Here is a 20,482-nt window from a genome sequence, read left to right on the forward strand (position 1 = left end):
AAAAAAATATTCACAAAAAACACCATTTGAACAATTGAGGAAAACTAAATACACATTGGATCAAAAATAATATTGAATCAATGTTAAATCTCTTGATTTTGATAAGGGTACTCTGGTTATATAGGAGATATCCTTGCTCTTAGGGAATATACACTGAACTATTCAGGGATAAAGAAATCCAATGTCTGCAAATTACTTCCAAATGGTTCAAATATGTAAAATGAGATAAAAACAAATGGTCAAAAATGATGAATCTGGGTAAAGGATATATTACAATGCTTTGTAGTATTCCCACAACTTTTCTATAAGCTTGAAATTATATGAAAATTAGCTATTATATATAAATAGCTGAGGTTCTTGTTCAGAAGAATCAGAATTCTCAATGACAGGACTTATTTATTTTTTAAAAAGCTTTATTGAAGTGGAGTGACCATGTCCTAGTTGGCCTCGGATATTAAAGTTTATGTCAGTTGTTCAAACAAAATTGTGAATAGTGCCTCCTTTCAGTCTCAAACAAATCCCAGTTTGGACATTCTACAAAGAGATAATTTGGGTATGCTCGCCTGACAAAGAATCAGTTCTTAGTTCTTAGGCTTACTTAGTATATGGTAAAGCTCCAATGTGTAATTTAGACCCCAGTCAACAGGTAAACAAAAGATAGTTTTGACACGGGGACTCTGAATACCTGAAACCACATCACTGACTCAGTTGCCAAATTTGCCTACGCATATAAGAATATTCTTAATTTTGACTTACCTGAACTTATATATCATAAGATTTTTCTGTATAAATATTTATCTGAGGTTCTTGATTCAACTAGAAGCAACAACCCCATCAACAACAATTAAATAAGATAAAGTAATTTTATGAAATCCTCAGGAAATAATCCAATAATTTAAAAAGTAACTTACTTGACAGCATTTGGATCCAAACTAGCATATAAATAATACAAGCATTTCATTCTCTCTTCTGTTTCCAGGTTGTGGGGTACAAGATACTGAGCAAAGATTTTCTCTACCAACAGTCTATGGAACAAACAAAAAAAACCCCAAATAAGACAATTGTTCTATTTTTTAGAGATTTTTCTCTGGTTTATGAACCCCTCCCCCCCATTAAACTATTATTCTATTTTTTTAGAAACAGTAGCCATTTTGTATTTTAACTACCTCATGCAAAGGTTAACACACCATTGGTTATATGTATGTGTGCAAATACAATGAAAAAGATCAGTATGTGATCAGTTCCTTTCTTTGGAAGTACAGTTATTTTTAAATTTAGAGTTACAGTTGCTATTTGTGGCTTTACTTTTTGCCAGTACAAAACATTTGTTCTAAATGGGTTACATGTTATTTCTAAACATGGTTCTAAGCTGTTCATACCACCCATTCTTCTTCATTGGTCTGGGGTATAGCAAATTACTGAACACTACACATATAAAGCTACGATCTCAAGAATAGCTAATTCTCAAAAATAACACATTAATTCCTTCTGATTATAATTCATGTCCTTTCCTATGTTGTCAGTTAGTAAAATCAGGGGATCTTCCTTTATACTACTTCCTAAAATTTTAGCTTTTTCTGTGTACGTTTGATCTCTCTTCTTTTCCACCACTCTTGCTAAGCTTATATTATTCAACGTCATGCAAACAAAAAAATACAAGGGCTCTTCATTAATCAATGAAATACATATCCAGTGATGCCCCAGTAGTCAGTCTAATTCAAGAAAACATTACAAAGTATTGTGCAAAAACCAAAATCATTACAATCCAATATAGAATCATAGGTAACATTCAGAAAATGAAAATGACATAAGGCCTCCACCACTTAAGAAAAAGTTTTTTATAACTGGATGGGAACGGATGGTAACCAGACTTAACTGTGGTGATCATTTCACAATATATATACAAATACTGACCGTGCTTCCTTTATGTCATATACCTGAAGTTAATATGTGTTATACCTGGGTGCCAAAAAAATGTATACAAATGACTTGTATTCATATTTTGTTATCGGTATGTACTGAGTATTTCAATTTTAATACAGTTTTTTCCTTCCTTAACATGTGTATACATTTTTTGGGCACCCTCTGTATATTAATTATACCTCAATAAAAAAACAACAACACAGTAATATCTCTATAGGTACTTATAGTGTTGCAAAAAAGAAAAAATAATAACTAGCAGTTACTGAATAGTGCTGTATTGCCAGGCATAGGGTTAGGGGCTTTACATTCATTATTTTATTTAATCCACATGACAATTCTGTAGGGAAGGTTGTATTATTACTCCTTTTTAGATAAAACCAAGGTGCACAGAAATTGTTAGTTGTGCAAGAGCACGCACCTAATAAGGGGCAGAATTGAACATCTGGTCTCTAGTCTGACTCCAAAGCCCGTGCTACTTTACAATCTTGGCTAGAGTCTTATTTAAACATAGTATGTATAAATATACAAAAAGTGATTACTAGGCTTAGAAATAGATTATTATTAAAAATTAAGAAGTAAATTATATTTTTAAAATAATTAAAGCACTTTTATATTCAACCAGTCTACCAGCATATTACTCACTTGTCATCGATGCTATTCTGATAATAAATATGCAAAAGTTTGTCTTTTATCCAGCTGACTTTCTCTGCAGCTTCCTTTCCTGCTTCACCATGAAGACAGTATTTCTTATAAAGCTGAGCCAGACCCATCATAGCTTCTTTTCTTACTCGCCACTAGAAAGTATAAAGTTTACTAGATAAGCTAGATACCAAACATTAGTATACTAATCTGCAAAATTGACAATTCTTTACTAGGTTGTACAATAAGACTTAAGTGTACAAAAACTGGCACAATATTTATTTTCATAAGAGGCAGACAAATAGCTTTAATAATTTGAATACATTCCTACTTTAAAATCAGGCTACTTTAGAAATTAATCCAATGTAAATACTGTTAAATCTTATCTGCTGATTTTTTATTTCCCTCAAAGCCATCAACAGTAAATCTTACAAAAATTTCATTCGATTTAAAAAAAATTTTGGCCAAGTTTTACAAGTGATTAAAACGTAAAAGAAAGTGTGTAATTAACTCTGTAAACAAAAGCCCTATCATCTGGAATGTTTTGTACTAGTTACATCCCTTTTGATGTTAACTCAGAACAAGAGCAAAACTTAGTACCAAGATCCTAGCATTACTAAGTTGGAAAGCACCTTAGTGATCGATCACCTTAAGTAAACTTTCTTACTTTGTAGATTAAAAGGGTAAATGATTTACTGAGCCACATTCTAGTTAGTGAAAGACTCTTTGAGACTTCTAGAGATTGGGATGGTTTACTAAGAGGAAAGAAAGGTGGTGGGAGGAGGGGGGTAGACAGAAAAGACTATAAAAACCTGGAGTTAGGGGCCGGCCGAGTGGCGCACTGGTTAAGAGCTGGCTTGGGATGCCAGAGAGCCCCGGTTCGGATCCCACATATGAGGGCCAGTGACACTGCCTTCTACAGCTAAGATGCTGAACAGCAGCTCAACCTGGAGCTGGGCTGCCATGAGTCGCCGGCGACTGCGTAGGCTGCAGCCCTGCTGCAGCGGGTTGCCATGGGCTACCGTGTGTAGCCAGCAGCCAGCATGAGTGGCCAGCAGCCAGTGTGAGCGGCCATCCAGAAGCCGGCAACTGATCTGCCTCGCCTGGGAAGAGCGCAATGATGGTGCCAACTTGGGCCAGTGAAGCAACGTCCTCCACAACTAGACTGAAGAACAAAACGACAGCAACTTGTCTGTTCCCCTTCCCCCAATTCCCCAGCGCTGTTCCCATCCCCCAATTCCCCAATAAAAAATCTTGAAACAAACAAAAAAGAGTTTAAAACAAAACGAAACAAAAAACCTGGAGTTAGAACCATGATAGTGAGATGTAATAACAAAAACCAAAAAAGATATGTCTCAATAACAAGAGTATATTTATGTTATCTTTGGTTTACTTAAGTTAATACTCTGATAAGATTTTTGTATCTTTTTTTATCTATAGGCTATTTAGTGGACAGATTGAAATTCCATTTCCACACAACAGGTAACAGATAACTTTTGACATTTCTTACATAAAACCAAAGAATTAAAGCAGTGAAATCTAAGACTAAGTCCTGTCCTTATAGTTTATAAAGGAGAAAACAAATTTCAGGAAGGCAATACCTAACCCAAGGTCACCTAGTTTATTACATCAAAATCCAGGTCCTAAAATGTCCAGTAGGTGCCATTATGACCATATTATAACAGTCTCAGGAAGATTCATTTATTCACTCTTCCTAAAACTATAAACAAACACTGACAGAAGTAGGAGAGAAACGTTTCTAAAAGGAGGAAGTAACACAAATGACAATACCTTAAAACGTTGTGTGTAGGCAGTGGGGTGGGCCAGTTACCAACTAACTGCTAGGGAAAGTATCATTTCATTTACATTAAAGCCAAGGGGAAAAACTCTTCATATTCAGAATTACTGACACAATAAAACAAGTTAAACAGTGTCCATTTTACATAATGACCTCCTATGACTATTTTAAAAGTACGCACTTAAAGAATACCTCTTGGGATGGCCGAGTGGTTCAGTTGGTTAAGAGTTGGCTTAAAAGTGTGAGCTCTGAGCAACAGAGCTGCCGGTTCGATTCCCACATGGGCCAGTGATGCTGTGCCCGAGTGGAGCTGTCGCTGAGCTGCCAACAGGGGGCAGGATGGCTCAGCTGGTTTAACAAGATTGCCTGTTCAATGGTGGGCTACGTCCACCTGCAACTAAGACTGAACTCGGCACCTTGAGCTGAGCTGCCACCCGGATGGTTCAGTGGATAGAGTGTGCGCTCTTAACAACAAGGCTGCCGGTTTGACTCCTGCGTGGGATGGTGGCTACGCCCACCAGCAACTGAGATTGAACACAGCACCTTGAGCTTAGAGGCCACGAGCTGCTGATGGGCAGCCAGATGGCTACTGGCGCCCTCCACAACGAAGACTGAAGAACAACAACTTGGCTGGTCCCCTTCCCCAATTCCCCAACACTGTTCCCCTCCTCCAATTTCTCAATAAAATCTTCAAAAAAAGAAAAAGAATACCTCTTGTTTTATTTCATAATGAAGAAATATCGCTTTTCTACCCTGAAGTTATAGCTAAACTACATTGGTTTTGGGAGGACAGATTTTCAACTATGCTCCAAATGAAATAGCACAGTACAAAGGCAACCTATGTTCAAGATGTTAATATGTAGCATGTCTAATCAGCCTTCCTGGCATGTCTATCTCTTGCTTATGGATGACGCTATTTCTTAGCAACTGCGATTGCTGTTCTGGGTACCACTTTTCCTTATCAACCCACATTTTTACTGCATCCACATGGAGCAAATCACACAAAAAAGAGTAAACATAAACCATGATTTCTGCCCTTAGATTGGCAAAAAAATATGAAAACATCACCATCACAGAAAGTATGATATTATTCTATCCACCTAAGTTATAAAGGACAGTCACTTTTGAAAATGCTAAATATTAGTAATAAATATAGGTGATTGATCACTATTCTTTTGAAACACATCATGTAAGTGAAAAGGTAAAATAAAACTTTAATTTAGCTGTTCTTTGTAACATAAGCTAGAAGACAAACTCATGCCTAAGATCTGAAAAGCTATAGAATCCAATGTATTCATTTATAAATATAATTAAAATATACACAGAAAACATACAAATCATTACTCTTTATTTGGTATTGCATTTATTTGATCTTCATACAGAAAAGCTTTAAACAGAAAAGAATAGTGTCTACTGCACTTAGCCAACAATTTAAATGAAGTAAATTATAAAATAATAAAATTCCCCAGAGTTTATTTACCCTTTTATCCAGTGTTCTTTCCCTTACAAAGCCAAGTAGCTGATCATTTACTAAGGCAAGGTCTCTTTTCGCAGCTGTTATTATGGTAACAATGACATCATGACGAATAGCTTCTTCTGGATCATGTGATCTAACTTTCAAATATTCTATAATAAGAGAAAAAAGCTTATTCTGTAATTAAAAGAAATGTTATTTAGCTATGATAATTATGTACAAAACTAACGCTTTAAGCTTTTGTCCATACTGAAACAAAGTTTGTAAAATGTGGCATAAATTAAAATAATTTTATTTTTGAGGCAGAAAAAAAACAAACCCTGTATAATATTACAAAATAAACTATACCATACTATCACTGCATAGTCACATCTTAATAAATAAATATTGTATTTTACTTCAACTAGAAAAGTCAAATCACAATCTGATTAAAAAGTATCTGATTAAAAAGATTAGAATTAAAAGACAAACAGTAAAAATGCTTATACCAAGTTTGCTAATAGGTATATATCTGTACATTATACAATATAAAATACAGAATTAACATTCTATGAGCTATAAAAAATTCCTAAATAATTATAATGCAAACCAAATCTAAACAAAAGAGATGTTATTTCCTTTTTTTTGGTCAACAGCATTTTGATAGAAGCCATTTATTTGCTGCTAACAAATAAGTAGTTTAAAATGCTCTGCGTTCAAGTGAAGAATGAGAAATTCTCGTCTAGTCCAGAAGATAATCAGTCACTTCCCATTTATTATCAGATACGTTACTATATTTAATTAACACATAGGTATAACGGCTTGTGACAAATTCAGTATTATTAAGAGCCTACTTCCTCAAATTATGATTTCCAAAAATTTCCAATGGATTACAACATAAAGATTTCAAGTATAATTTTACTGTATAAATGTGAAATCATTTACTAGTCCATGACAGATATAGACCTAAAATAGTGCCAGAGTAAGAAACTGAAGTTAAGGTCAAAGACCACATCTAAAATACATTTGTGTGATGACTCTCATATTTGTAATATTAACCAGCTAACTTACCTGTGAGATCCTTTGCTAAATCTGGGTGATTCATTAAACAGTGACTGGCAAATTTCACACTTTCTAATCTCACAGGAACATGAATGTCATTAAACCTACATTTAAAAAGATTGCTAAAAATTAGTTGTAAGGCAAAATAATTATTTTCAAATAAGGTACATGTATCTAACATTATGTAAATGCATTTAAACAACAGTTACTGATTAGAAAATGTGTTGATTATTATAATGACAGTTAACATGTTCTGAAGGAAGACTATAAAGTAAAAAGATAATTTCACAAAAATATTTTAAAAACAATTTGTTTACATATTAAAACATACAAAAAATAGACTACTTTGTAGAGTCTAAAACTTAAGAGCTTAAAATTGTGCCACAATACAAACAAAAAATATTTGAAACATACAAAATCTACTTGAATATATTTTATAGGAGGAAAATACTAGGGGGATGCAAGGTAGGAAGCAAATCATATATGAGGCAGATCCAGAAGTTCAAAGATGAGTGCATGAAATGCATGTGTCATACTGCCTCACGACCAAGTTTCATATGGTCAGGACCAACTTGTATTAAAATGATCTTTTAAAGGTATAGTATATTGTAAGAATTAAATAAATACGAACCACCACATGTGAATTCAAAACTGCATATATAGGCCTTTTGAGCTCCTTCTTTTGCTCAGTCTGCTCCATACTCTTTGGAGTGTACTTTCTCTTCTAATAATGGCCCTCGAGCCATTCTCTATTGCTTGGGCCCGCTTCTATTTCTATGAAGTGTACTATCTCTTCTAATAAACTGCTCTTTCACCACTTAAAAAAAAAAAAAACCAAACAACTGCATATATAATAAATATAAGCTGAGCAACTTTCAAGGTTAAAATGCATTATTGGGCAATTTTATAAAAATATTTGTTAATTATAAATGTGATTTTAAATAGCAGGAAATATTTTTATTTTTGAAGTGATCATATAAAACCAATTAAACTTAAGTTATTTAATAAATGTTATAATGTCCATGGCCTCCTACTTTCTTATCCAGAGATAATCATATTTTAATAAAATCTTGCATTTACGATTTATAATTTTCTAACTGCCGGACGAAAATGAAAACGTTGTCATTTATGATCAATTAAATTACAAAGTATTAAAATGCTTATTGCTAAATAATTAAGGAAAATAATAAAACAGATAACACTGTTAATACTTCTTTGTTTCAATGAATCAGAGACCCATTGTTGGAGATAGCAGTGAATGTAAAATTATGAATGTAAAAAGCTTCTTACGGTTGATTTAGTTTTCACAAGTAACCCACGTAAAAATGGACTCTTGCACTTTTGCTTAAATGTTTTGCTATAGATATTGATGTCAATCACAAGGACAGAATCACTCCTCTATATACTGACAAGTACAGTTGTTTCATTCTTTTCTAAATTCTTATGAATTCAAGTTTAATTATTCAGATAGTATTTATTCCTATTAAGATCCTCAAAATGGCCTGTTTTGAGCAAGTAACTTAAGATATCGTTATGTCAGTGTCCAAAATTTCTCAGCTTTGTTTGTTATATTTTAATATTTAATTTAAGATTACAAGGAGGATATCAAATTTAAGAAAATTTCTGAGCCCATTTTCTGAATCAGTTGAATAAAACAATGATGAATCTCAAATGTTCTCCAGAATACTAATAGTAAAAACAAACTTTTCAGACACTGTTTGAAGCAAAGAAATATGTACAGGACATGCAAGGGGAATTTAATAAATTTCATACGTTTTTCAACTTATCATCAAGTTGACAGAATGTAATAATTCTAAGTTCTTGAGAAGGAACATTAAAAACTATTTGAGTGAAGAACAATATTTTCAATTTCAAAATCATACAATACCAAATTAGTTCAAAACAGACATCATTCAATTAGAAAGCTAGACCTAAAAGATCAGCATTAGTAAATGAATAAATTGCTGCACTGAAAAATGGCGTGGATTGAATCATTATGTCTTCAGTCTCATGATTTATATAAAAATCTTAAGATGAACATCCTTAGATGTTACCTATTTATTCTAATAATATTATTTTAGCACTAAAAAGATTAAAGGTGTTATGTGGGTAAATAATAAGCTATCTTCATAGAAATTTGTTCTACAATTTATTCTTCAAGAAAGACAGCAACACAGATACTAAAAAAAACAAACACATATCAATTAAAGTTTTGGTATGTGTGGTTTTAATCAAGTAGACCATATTGACTGGCTTCTAAAGTATAAAAGAATCCAGAGAATATTATGTTCTTACCGTCCAAGGAAACACTGCCAAAGAGGACGATTCTGTGTTGCCAAATCAGAATCTTTAGAACCAAACAATTTAGCTAGAAGTCGAACAACAGCTAATCGCTCTTCTCCATCATTGCTCTAAGGGAAAAGAGAAAATATATGAATCCTGAAGTTTATTCATCAGACCACAAAGCTACAATTTCATATTTCTGTTTATAATGATGAAAACTTTAAAATATCATATGCTCTTCTTTACTATGTAGACATCGACTTGATTCATGTGAGATTATCCGGCTCTTTGCTATTAATAACATTTTCCCAACACGCTCATTTATGCCTACTTTACTGCTTGTTTGTCATCTACACAGAAACATGAAGATAATCATTCAATTCTAACATTCCCTAAGATTCCTATAAAAAATTCTGTGAAAGATGAAGCTGGAAATAATTCCCATTCTAATAGCCTTCTTTACAAGGAATCTTTCCTGTAATTTGAGCTCCAATACAAACTCATATCAATTAAGGTTTTGTGACACATGAAGTTATGTGAAGGATCCCCAACTGACTGGAGAACAAGAAACAGAAGAATGCCATAATTCAGGAAAACTCATTTTAATAGAAGAACAAGAATCTTACGAGGATCTACAGGGTCAGGTGAACTAAACACTACAAAAAAGCAAAAGTTAAAGTAGTTTTTTGACAAGAACCTCATATTTTCTTAACCTGAATCAATATATGCTATGAAAATTCTGTGCCAATTTCATTAGTGATGTCACATCTTAATATAAATTAAGTTATTTAGAAACTATATGGTGTGTGCAACTTTTAAAAAATCATATATTCGGGCCGGCCGAGTGGCGCGATGGTTGAGAACTGGCTTGGGACGCCAGAGAGCCCCGGTTCGGATCCCACATATGAGGGCCAGTGACACTGCCCTCCACAGCTAAGATGCTGAACAACAGCTCAACCTGGAGCTGGGCTGCCCTGAGTCGCCGGCGACAGTGTAGGCTGCAGCCCCTGTGGCGGTGGGTTGCCATGGGCTACTGTATGTAGCCAGCGTGAGCGGCCAGCAGTCAGCGTGAGCGGCCAGCAGCCACAGTGAGCGGCCGTCCAGAAGCCAACGACTGATGTGCCTTGCCCAGGAAGAGCGCAATGATGGTGCCAACTTGGGCCGGTGAAGCGATGTCCTCCACAACTAGACTGAGGAACAAAACGACAGCAACTTGTCTGTTCCCCTTCCCCCAATTCCCCAGCGCTGTTCCCATCCCCCCAATTCCCCAATAAAAATCTTTAAGAAGAAATACAAGAAATTATTTAAAAAAAATCATATATTCATTCACTAGGAAAATAAGGGCAATAACTAAAAGCAATTGCTAATTTTTGTTTTTTCACTTTATTGGGGAACAGTGTGTTTTTTCCCAGAACCCATCAGCTCCAAGTCAAGTTGTTGTCCTTCAATCTTAGCTGGGGGGAGGGAGGGGACAGGGAGCGGGCACAGCCCACCATCCCATGTGGGAATTGAACTGGCAACCCTGTTGCTCAGAACTTGAGCTCTAGACAACTGAGCCACCCAGCCACCCACTAAATTTTTAAATGTTCAAATGCAATGTCCCAAGCAATACCAAAAATCCAATAAACAAATATTCATCTGAAAAGATAGTAAGCTTAAGAAAATAAAGACCATGGGATATAGTCTTTTCCTTATGAATATCTTAACGTTCAGGAGTAGGGGTTTTGCGGGTAAAATATGCACATTTATCAAACAGATGTAAATTTAAAACTGTCAAGCTTTAATACTTATCACAAAATGACTTTCTTTGGCAAAGTTTTTCTCAGGCGATATGTTAACAATGCAGATTAGTGCTGGCTTTTACTAAGTACAATTGACTAGCCAATGTGATTTATTTTTTAAAGAAATCAATCTATCCCTTAAATGTCACACACTAGAATAAGGGGAAATTTTATTCTACTTGCAAGTGACTACTTTAGTAGCTTAGTGATTATTTCAAATGATGTGACATTTCACATCTATATATTTAACTACTGAAATAAAACTGTGAGAACTCACCTGTCTTTTTAAAATTTAAAATATATTCCTTGAGTGAGGTTGGAATGGGATTACAGTGATGGCAATTTTTTTTTTTTGGTGTAAAAATAATTTGGTGTCTCTGATGTACAGCTAATATGTATTATTAATCTATCCCAAAGTGTAAAATTATCTCATCAAGATGTTACATAACATACTGTTTGAATACAAATACATATTCGTATACATTAATATCTTCATAGTTAAAAGAGTGGGTAAAAATTAGAAGAAATGCTGTATCAACCATTTACCAGTGACTTTTTAAAAGAAATCCAAAAAGCCTCTTAATTTTTATTTCTCTTCAATTCTAGCTAGAAAAGATAACTACTCTATTATTATTTCTAATTACAAAGTAACTAACTCAGAACAATTCTCTATGAAAACTTGTACTCATACCAAAAATAAAGCAATTATGACTGTTCTATAATGTTTTTAAATTTGGGGAATAAACGTAAATGTCAGCCTGTCACTTTCTCTGTGCCATAAAAAAAGTCTTAAATGTAAAATGTGGCAAATTTCCTGATAAATATAGCCAAGGCTACTAAATAGCACAACTGCAGGGTACCCCTAAAACATATGAGAATAGCACTCTGTACACCTATGCAGTGGATAGTGCATACAATTGCATGCAGTGGCCCAGTATAGAGTAAAATCAAAGACACGGTAACTTAGAACTCTTAACTATGAAAAGCTGTAGCTATATGAGTCAGTCATAAAAGCTTCCTAGGCTATCTGCTTAGCACATCCTGGTGACTCAAAAAGGAGGACCCTAACTCTTATAAGTTAAAAAAAAAAGGGGGGGACCTAAGTATACCAGGGGTGCCCAAAAAATGGATACACATGACTTGTATTCATCTTTTGTTATTGGTATATATTGAATATTACAATTTTAATAGTTTTTTCCTTTCTTAAAATGTGTATACATATTTTTGGCACCCTCTGTATACAGGATAGTATCGAAACTACTCTGAATCTCAGTTTCTTCATTCGTGATGAGAAAAGTAATACTGGTACAGGCTAAGGTTGCAGTCCGGAGTAAATAAGAACACAGGTAGTGGGCACCTGTTCTATTACAATAACAAAATATTCCATTATAACTATTATTTAGACAGTATTAGCTCAGTATAAAGTTTTAAAAGGGCATGAATTTATCTAGGAACATAGAGATGCATAAAAATCAATGGTCTTGTGTTTTTTTTGTCTCTCTCTCTCTCTCTGTGTTGTACTAAAATAGACTACACAGTCAGAAATTGAGTATAGTGTTAATTTTTAAAAAAAAGGAAATTTAAATATCTATAAAGAAATTCTTATTCATGAACCTTTAAAGTACACCTATGAAATCAAACTGTATCAATGAAGAGGAGGTATAAGACAAAAGAGTACGTAACTGGGGACTGTGGTAAACTGAAAAGCTCATAACTCTTTTAAGGTGCTACTACTCAGTTCTAGTCATTTTGATGTCATGTAGAAATAAGGATCCAATGTTGCCAAATCATCTGTTTTTTTTTTAGAGGGCAGTGTTACTGGCCCTCATATGTGGGATCCGAACCGGGGCCCTCTGGCGTCCCAAGCCAGCTCCTAACCAACGCGCCACTTGGCCGGCCCTCATCTGGTTTTTTTAAAAAAAGAAAATGCATACATCTGAACTTTTAAATAATGTGATTTAAAATTTTTTTCATTCATTCAATTTTAGCAACTAAAAAGAGAAGTCTTTGTATAAGATTTAAAAATAAAATCTATCAAATAAACCTATTTGGGGGCTAGGTTCAGTTTGTTGGCAACTTCTGCTTTAGATAAATGAACCTACAGAAGAATGGGGTATGAACAACCACTATAGCATAGCTTCCCTCAGTTTATATTAAGTGCACACATGGAAATCTACTAGCTTCTAAATCCTTCTCACCATCTATCATGGTAGTCTTGTTTAAGGATAAAGAGCTTGACTTTTCATATTCAGTCTCTATGAACACACTGGGAGAAACTATTTTAATGCCTTATACCTAGAAATAATTTGCATGGAAACATCTTTAGGCTGTTGCTAAAATAAACTCTTAATAAAAAAATAAAACCTTGTCCTCTGTGTAACATTTTCCACATCACAGCATTTATTAGAAGCCTGATACAATGTCATTTATACTAAATAACAAATGCTTATAATAAAGACAGTTTGAACAATTCTTATTTATCTATACATGTTTTAAGAATCTAAAAATCAAAGTTCTAATTCCAAATCTGTTTTAACTGTGTAACTGGGCAAAATATTTCATCTTAAGTTTGTCATCTCAAAAATAAAAACTGTAATGTTGGTCTTAATTGTACTGTAGCTTGATTTAAAGATCAATTAAGATATTGGATATAAAAAGCCTTTAAAAAAGTCCAGAATATTGGCCAGCCGAGTGGCTCAGCTGGTTAAGAGCTCGGTTGGGAGCACCAGCTCTGAGCAGCAGGGCTGCGGTTTGGATCCCACATTGAGGGTCAGTGACGCTTGCTGTCTACAGCTAAGATGATGAACAACAGCTTGACCTGGAGCTGGGTTGCTGTGAGTCGCCCGCAATGGCATAGGCTGCAGCTGGCTGCAGTGGGCTGCTGTGAGCTACATGAGTGGCTGGCAGCCGGTGTGAGCTACCAGGAGCCGCTGTGAGCGGCCGACCATTGACTGGTGACGGATCACCTCACCCAGGAAGAGCACAATGATCATACCAACATGGGCCAGTGAAGCGACGTCCTCCACAACTAGACTGAAGAACAAAACAGCAATTTGTCTACCTGTCTGTTCCTCTCCCCCCAATTCCCCCCAAAAAAAAATCTTAAAAAAAAAAATCCAGACTATTAAGCAAATGTAAGGTGTTATCTTCTGTAATTCAGCTAGGACAGAGGATCAAGTGTCAGGTTTTTCATTTTTGAGAAGTTATAAATTCCTTGCTTAGTTATTAAAAAAACACAATCCCAACTCATATAGTAAAATTTTTGTCCTTGATCTATAGTATGAAAAAGGTTCATTAAATTATAATCGAGACTCTTTGAGCACTCAGTTTGAAATCTTTTGATGTTCTAATACACATTTATCTAATAATAAATATCATTTAATAACATGTACCATAAGTTTCTGGGATACTACTATTTTTCATATCTATTATTTGTATCACTGTGTTTATTAGATATTTAACAACTAGGTAAGTTATAATTCTGCAATCACCCAGATGAGATACTATTTTATGTAAATGATGAAAAATGTATACTTTAACCAGATATAAAAAGATAAACTGAACTCACAGTTTATTCTTTTACAGTTAAAGAGAAATTATGTGATATATAATTTTTTCTTAAAGATTAAAGGGCTTAAAAATTATAGTCAGTCCTACCTTCAGTTTGAATTCAAGCTGCGGCATGACAGATAATAACAAATGAGGATCTATAGCAAAAAGTTCCTGAATCAGATCAAATACATGTTCTGACAAGTCACTTACTGACGATCTTCCCAGCACCAGGACTTGATTGAAAAACTATAGGAGATATTAAAACAAAAATAAAATATCCATTTCATTTAAAAACTTGGATAGGTTTTTAATAAACATGTTAAAAATATATATATAATTAGGCATTATGTATACAACTGAAGGGGATGAAACAGAATAGGTCTATTTCAATTATTAATATGACAGTCACCAAAACAGATGAAATAAACCTCTAAATATCAAATTATGAATGTCACATGGAGGAAAAAGGTAAAAAAAAATAACTGGATTGTTAGCTTTCTTCCATATTAGGGTGACATTTCTAGGAATCTTAACTTACATTAAAATGAAACAATTTAGATAGTTTGTAATTCATCACAGAGAATTTTATAGAGAAATTTCCTTATAGCAGAGAAAAATTTTAAAATCTTAATCTTTTTTTTTTTTTATTTAAGTCTGACCAATTTTTCCATGACTTTAATAACAAAGAGTATTTAAAGGTGGGGATGAGATTTTTTTTAATACTCTGAGGAAGTCAAATACATTTTGACTCAGGACAAAGAGCAGAAAAAGGTGATGACACAAAAGCTAACTGAGAATTTAAAAGAATGCTAGGAAGAAACAAAGAGAACATAAAGATCACAAATTAAATGACACCTCCACTCCCTGCCAAAACACATATACACTTAGAAAAAAATATTAAATTAAAAAATGCTAGGACCGGCCGAGTAGCACGATGGTTAAGAACTGGCTTGGGATGCCAGAGGGCCCCGGTTCGGATCCCACATGAGGGCCAGTGACACTGCCCTCCACAGCTAAGATGTTGAACAACAGCTCAACCTGGAGCTGGGCTGCCGTGAGTCACCGGCGATGGCGTAGGCTGCAGCCCCTGCTGCAGTGGGTTGCCATGGGCTACCGTATGTAGCCAGCAGCCAGCGTGAGCGGCCAGCAGCCGCAGTGAGCGGCCGTCCAGAAGCCGGTGACTGATCTGCCTCGCCCAGGAAGAGCGCAATGATGATGCCAACTTGGGCCAGTGAAGCAACGTCCTCTACAGCTAGACTGAAGAACAAAAAACGACAGCAACTTGTCTGTTCCCCTTCCCCAATTCCCCAGTGCTGTTCCCATCCTCCCAATTTCCCAATAAAAAATAAAAATTAAAAAAGAAAAAAAAATGCTAAAGAGGCAGTTGTGTGCAACTGATATAAGCATGTATTTTTCTGGTGGTATCATCAAATGATATATTTCCTTTGAAAAGCAACATACATTAAGAGTTAGAAAATATTCATATTTACTATGCTGACCTTGAAAAGAATTAAGAAAATAGTTTTAACAAAATTTAAAAATAGACACACACAAATAAGTATAGAACACTAATTCTGGAAGATATATGAAAATCTATTGGTGATATAAATATTGGGTCGCCGGGAAAGTCATGACACATTTTTGCATTGAAAAACATAGAAAAATACGTCATGACTTTCCAAACAACCCAATAGTTATTTCTCAGAATTGAGAATAGGGTATTTGGGGTAGAAGAGACACATTTTTCACTGCATACTCTTTTGTACTAGTTGAGAAAACTTCTTTTAACCATGTCTAAGTAATAATTTAGTAGTATAAATAATACTAATAATTCATACCACTTAAATTAATATACTCTCACTTGGGTTTTTGTATGTGGAAAACAATTCAACAATAAATAAATGCTACATTCACAAAGATAATTATTAAAGGAAAACACTGATAAAAATCTAAATATTTTCCCTGCAAGGCAACAGGGAAGTGGTTAAATTATGGGTATATGTCAATTCAAATGAACATTTATAGTCATTCATATTATAAATAAAAATATCAAAATATGGATATATAAAATATGAAGAAAATTCAAAATTTTATTACAGTATGTGAAAAAATAGGTCTGGGTGTGAAAAAGCTGCCAAATTAAAGAGTAGAATTATAACTAATTTTTTTCCAAATTACTTTATTGATTTTTTAGTGAAAAAAAACAAAAACCCAAACTTCTCACCAAAGTAAAAACAAGTATTTTTATTACTATATAACTACTATTTACGAGGGAGGGAAAAAAGAGGTTTCAAAAGACATGAAGAAGAAAATATAGATAGAAAGCCAAAGATAAAGATGAAAGAAGAATGTAAACAAGATCAGCATATCCAGGAGATAAAAAGATAAACGAAAATACAAAGGCTAGAAGAGTTGCAGACAAGTTTTCATAAAATAACCTCCCCACCTTGTGCCATTTAAAAATAATGTCAGTAAATCTTATAAAGTTATGTGACATTTGGTCACATTTGAACATATCAGCTCTTTTATATATTTGTTCTAAATAGATAAAACTGTTCACAGGCTAAATAAACCAACTACATGTGAAAGGCTCTAATAAATTAGTACATGGATGAAGGATTACACAATTATGGAATAAATATAGGCAGAAATACATACATTGGCAATGCATGCCTCAATAGTCTGGACTGTTCTTTTCAATAGGACTTTTGCGAGGTCAAAGGACTGTTTATTTAAGTTCTGAAACACAATAAGAATATGCAAAGTTATAAATGATTCAGTGAATTTATGAGCTAGCACCATTAGAACATTACAGTCTTCAAATCTACAAAGTATGAAACAAAAAATACAATGGAATCCCATTAAAAGTTTTACCCAATATCCTCTAGTCAAGCCGTCTTAAACACAGAATTTGGAAATAGCACAACTATCAATCAAAACCTAAAATGTATTACATAGTTAGCCAAAAGCCCAACCCTATGTCAAGTTTAATTTCACTAAACTCAAAACTGACCTAAGGCTTTTTGGTTTTGTTTGTTAACCAATTTGAATTGGCAATTACACTCATATATCCTAAATAAATACACACACCCCGCTCTCTGACACACAATCTCAGTATTTCATTGTCTAATCAATGTGTGCTCTGAGGAAGAGTATTACTGGAAAGTTTCCAAGTAAAACTGTCAATCAATTATATTTTTGAAATGTGAATACTGTGTTCACACTTGATTCCCAATGCACTGCAACATATGCACTGCAACAGGGTCTGAGAAAGACTGAAGATACACATTTAACTTTTTAAAAGCTTATTGAAAATGGAATTCTTGTTTTAAACAGTACCAATTAACATCTCTATATTTTGAAGTTTTATTTCTTGTTTTTTAGCTGAGCCATCCTGCTATCTGTTGGCAGCTCAGCTAGGGCCGGGAATCGAACCGCTATTGCTTAGAACGCAAACTCTTGAGTGAGATCTTAACCAACTGAGCCACTCGGCTGGCCCGTTACTTTGAAGTTTTAGCCCAAAGTTATCATCATTTTGTACCTCTCCCACTTTGAAGTTTTAGCCCAAAGTTATCATCATTTTGTACCTCTCCCAAAAAGACGAGGGAACACCATACTCTAGGTTAGCAGTCAGCAAAATTTTGATGCAAAGAACCAGAGAGTAAACATTTTAGGCATTGTGAGTCATATGGTCGCTTCTGCAACTACACAACTCTGTTGCTGTAGTGTGAAAAGCAGTCAGACAAAATAAAAACACATAAGCATGACTGTGTTCAAATAAACTTTGTTTACATAAATAGGTAGTGGGCCAGATTTAGTCTATAACCTGTAAGTAGTTTTCTGACCCTTGATCCAGGCTTTTATTCCATTGGCAAAGGATAAGATTAGCTCAAAATTAAGGCAAACTTTCTATTTCTTAAAAGGGTATATTTTGTACTCACAAAAATACTCTATATCTAGAGCAAACACCAAATACACTGTCTATTCCTCTCAAAGTTTTTCCTCTTATTTTGCCTGACTATAATATACTATTTCCTTGCCACACTCTCAAAATTTTGACCAATTACAGATTCATTTAAATTAATACACTGCAAATAATGTTTAGAGAGTCAGAGAGTCAAGAGAGGAAGATTTGTAATTAATTATATCTAATATCTGATAACATGTTACTGAACCATTATAGGAAAAGAACAGGAGGGTAAATATCAATAGTGGGGTAGGCCTGGAGCTTGTGAGGAGCTAAATCTTTCAGTTCCTTAGGAGGACCTCACAGAAATAGAAAAAGGAAACAAGGAGAAATATACAGCTTTGAATCATCCTTTCCCCATTAAAACTAATGTTAATAACTGTTAATTAACAAATATTAATAACTACAGTTAACATTAACTATAGTTTCCACTTCTGCTCAAATCTTTTGCTGAAAGTGCCGAAGAAAAAAGAAGAGTATGGGTTCTGAGAACATATCCAAATTCCTATGTTCCACATCTATGTTACAAAGGAGAAAATACATTTTCTTTTCAAAAACAAAATAAAACAAAACAAAAAACCAACTAACTAAGACAGCACTCTAACTCCTTGTAATTCTCAGATTAGATGACTGGTGACTGAAAAATTTTTAGTTTTCCAGAAAATAGGTAGCACTTAACTGAATGAAAATCTTCCACAATATAATGTTAATCAATGTATCTTTTAAAAACAATAATTGCTACGAGAGTGATATGTGTTACTCCATTTTATTTGGCGGCTGGAGAATGATAGTAGGAATAATAATGTGGGATCACAAATGGCGAAAAAATTATTTTTCATATATGTAGTACTACCTTTAAATATTAACCTTTAATATTTTCATATATACAGACCTTATGTGCAGGAATGAGGTTAATAAGAATGGAGTCCAATAATTCTTGAGTAACTCCATCACCTTCCATGATGATAGAACTCATCAAGTCTAGCATGTGCATTTGTACCTTCTTATTGTGGCTATTACTAAAAAAAAAAAAAAAAAAAAAAAGAAGAAGAAAAAAATTCAGGCTTACGAAAAGAAAGTTAACAACCATGTCTGATATATAAGGATTCTTTACTTGAGGGAACTGTGCCAATAACGGCAAAGAAATTTTGGCTGCTGTATTTATTTTCTCCCTCTGTTGACTATTACATAGCTAGAAGATATTGTTGTATTTTTAAAATCAATGACCTTTAAAATGAATTAAGTCCCTACACAATTAGGATTCAAACAGTAATAAAGAGAAAAACCTTAAAAGTGGGTAAGAAAAGATAACTATGTACAGAGGAACAAAGATTAAAAATGGAAAAACTTCTCATTAGAAACAATGTGAATCAGAAAAGGATGGAGCAACATTTTTTAAGGTACTTAAAGAGAAAAAAGCTTATCAACTTAGAACTCTTACCATGAAAATAACTTTCAAAAATGAAGGTGGAATAAAGACATTTTCAAACATACAGAAACTGAAAGAATTCTATCAGCAACAGACCTGAACTATAGGAAATGTTAAAGGAGGTCTTTTGGACTGAAGAAAAATAACACCAGATGGAAATCTTCATCTACACAAAAAATGAAGAACACCAGATATATGGTAAAGAACACCAGGTGTATGTGCCATTAAATACAAATCAATAAGCTCCTCTTTCAAAAGGCAAGTCTTTTACTTTACCAATACCTCATTATGAATTACTTTAATTAGATAACTAGGTCAATAATAAACATCTTTAGATTCAGGAAATAAAAGTATTAATAGGATCAAAAGAAGGCGTGTGTATGTATAAGTAATTGTGAGAGGAAAGAAGTATAAATGGAGAGTGGGATTTAAGTGGATAGGTAAGGTCGCAAAAGGGGCAGAATGATAACAATTTTAGGAGTTTGTTTTTTTATTTTGTTGGTGATTTTAATTTTTAAAAGTTTCAAAATGGGTAAAATGCAAACAAGGGCCACAAATTGTTCCCATCTCTGTAAGTACATGCCTTTAAAATGCT

At 33.9% G+C, this 20,482-nt stretch overlaps 1 protein-coding gene across 5 annotated transcripts in view; it reads right to left on the reverse strand.

Moving 5' to 3' along the window:
• Window positions 1-20,482, reverse strand: part of PDS5A (PDS5 cohesin associated factor A) — a 126,236-nt gene that overhangs the window by 68,571 nt on the left and 37,183 nt on the right. For all 5 annotated transcript variants that reach the window (XM_019640861.1, XM_019640864.1, XM_019640862.1 and 2 more), the window contains exons 6-13: window positions 19,351-19,477; window positions 17,150-17,230; window positions 14,597-14,737; window positions 9,171-9,286; window positions 6,885-6,979; window positions 5,841-5,986; window positions 2,566-2,717; window positions 912-1,025 (exon numbers count right to left, since the gene is read on the reverse strand). In XM_019640861.1, the coding sequence (XP_019496406.1) occupies window positions 912-1,025; window positions 2,566-2,717; window positions 5,841-5,986; window positions 6,885-6,979; window positions 9,171-9,286; window positions 14,597-14,737; window positions 17,150-17,230; window positions 19,351-19,477 (972 nt within the window). The remainder of the gene's footprint in view (window positions 1-911; window positions 1,026-2,565; window positions 2,718-5,840; window positions 5,987-6,884; window positions 6,980-9,170; window positions 9,287-14,596; window positions 14,738-17,149; window positions 17,231-19,350; window positions 19,478-20,482) is intronic.

Source organism: Hipposideros armiger, unplaced genomic scaffold (genome assembly GCF_001890085.2).
Source record: "Hipposideros armiger isolate ML-2016 unplaced genomic scaffold, ASM189008v1 scaffold_53, whole genome shotgun sequence".
Lineage (NCBI taxonomy): Eukaryota > Metazoa > Chordata > Mammalia > Chiroptera > Hipposideridae > Hipposideros > Hipposideros armiger.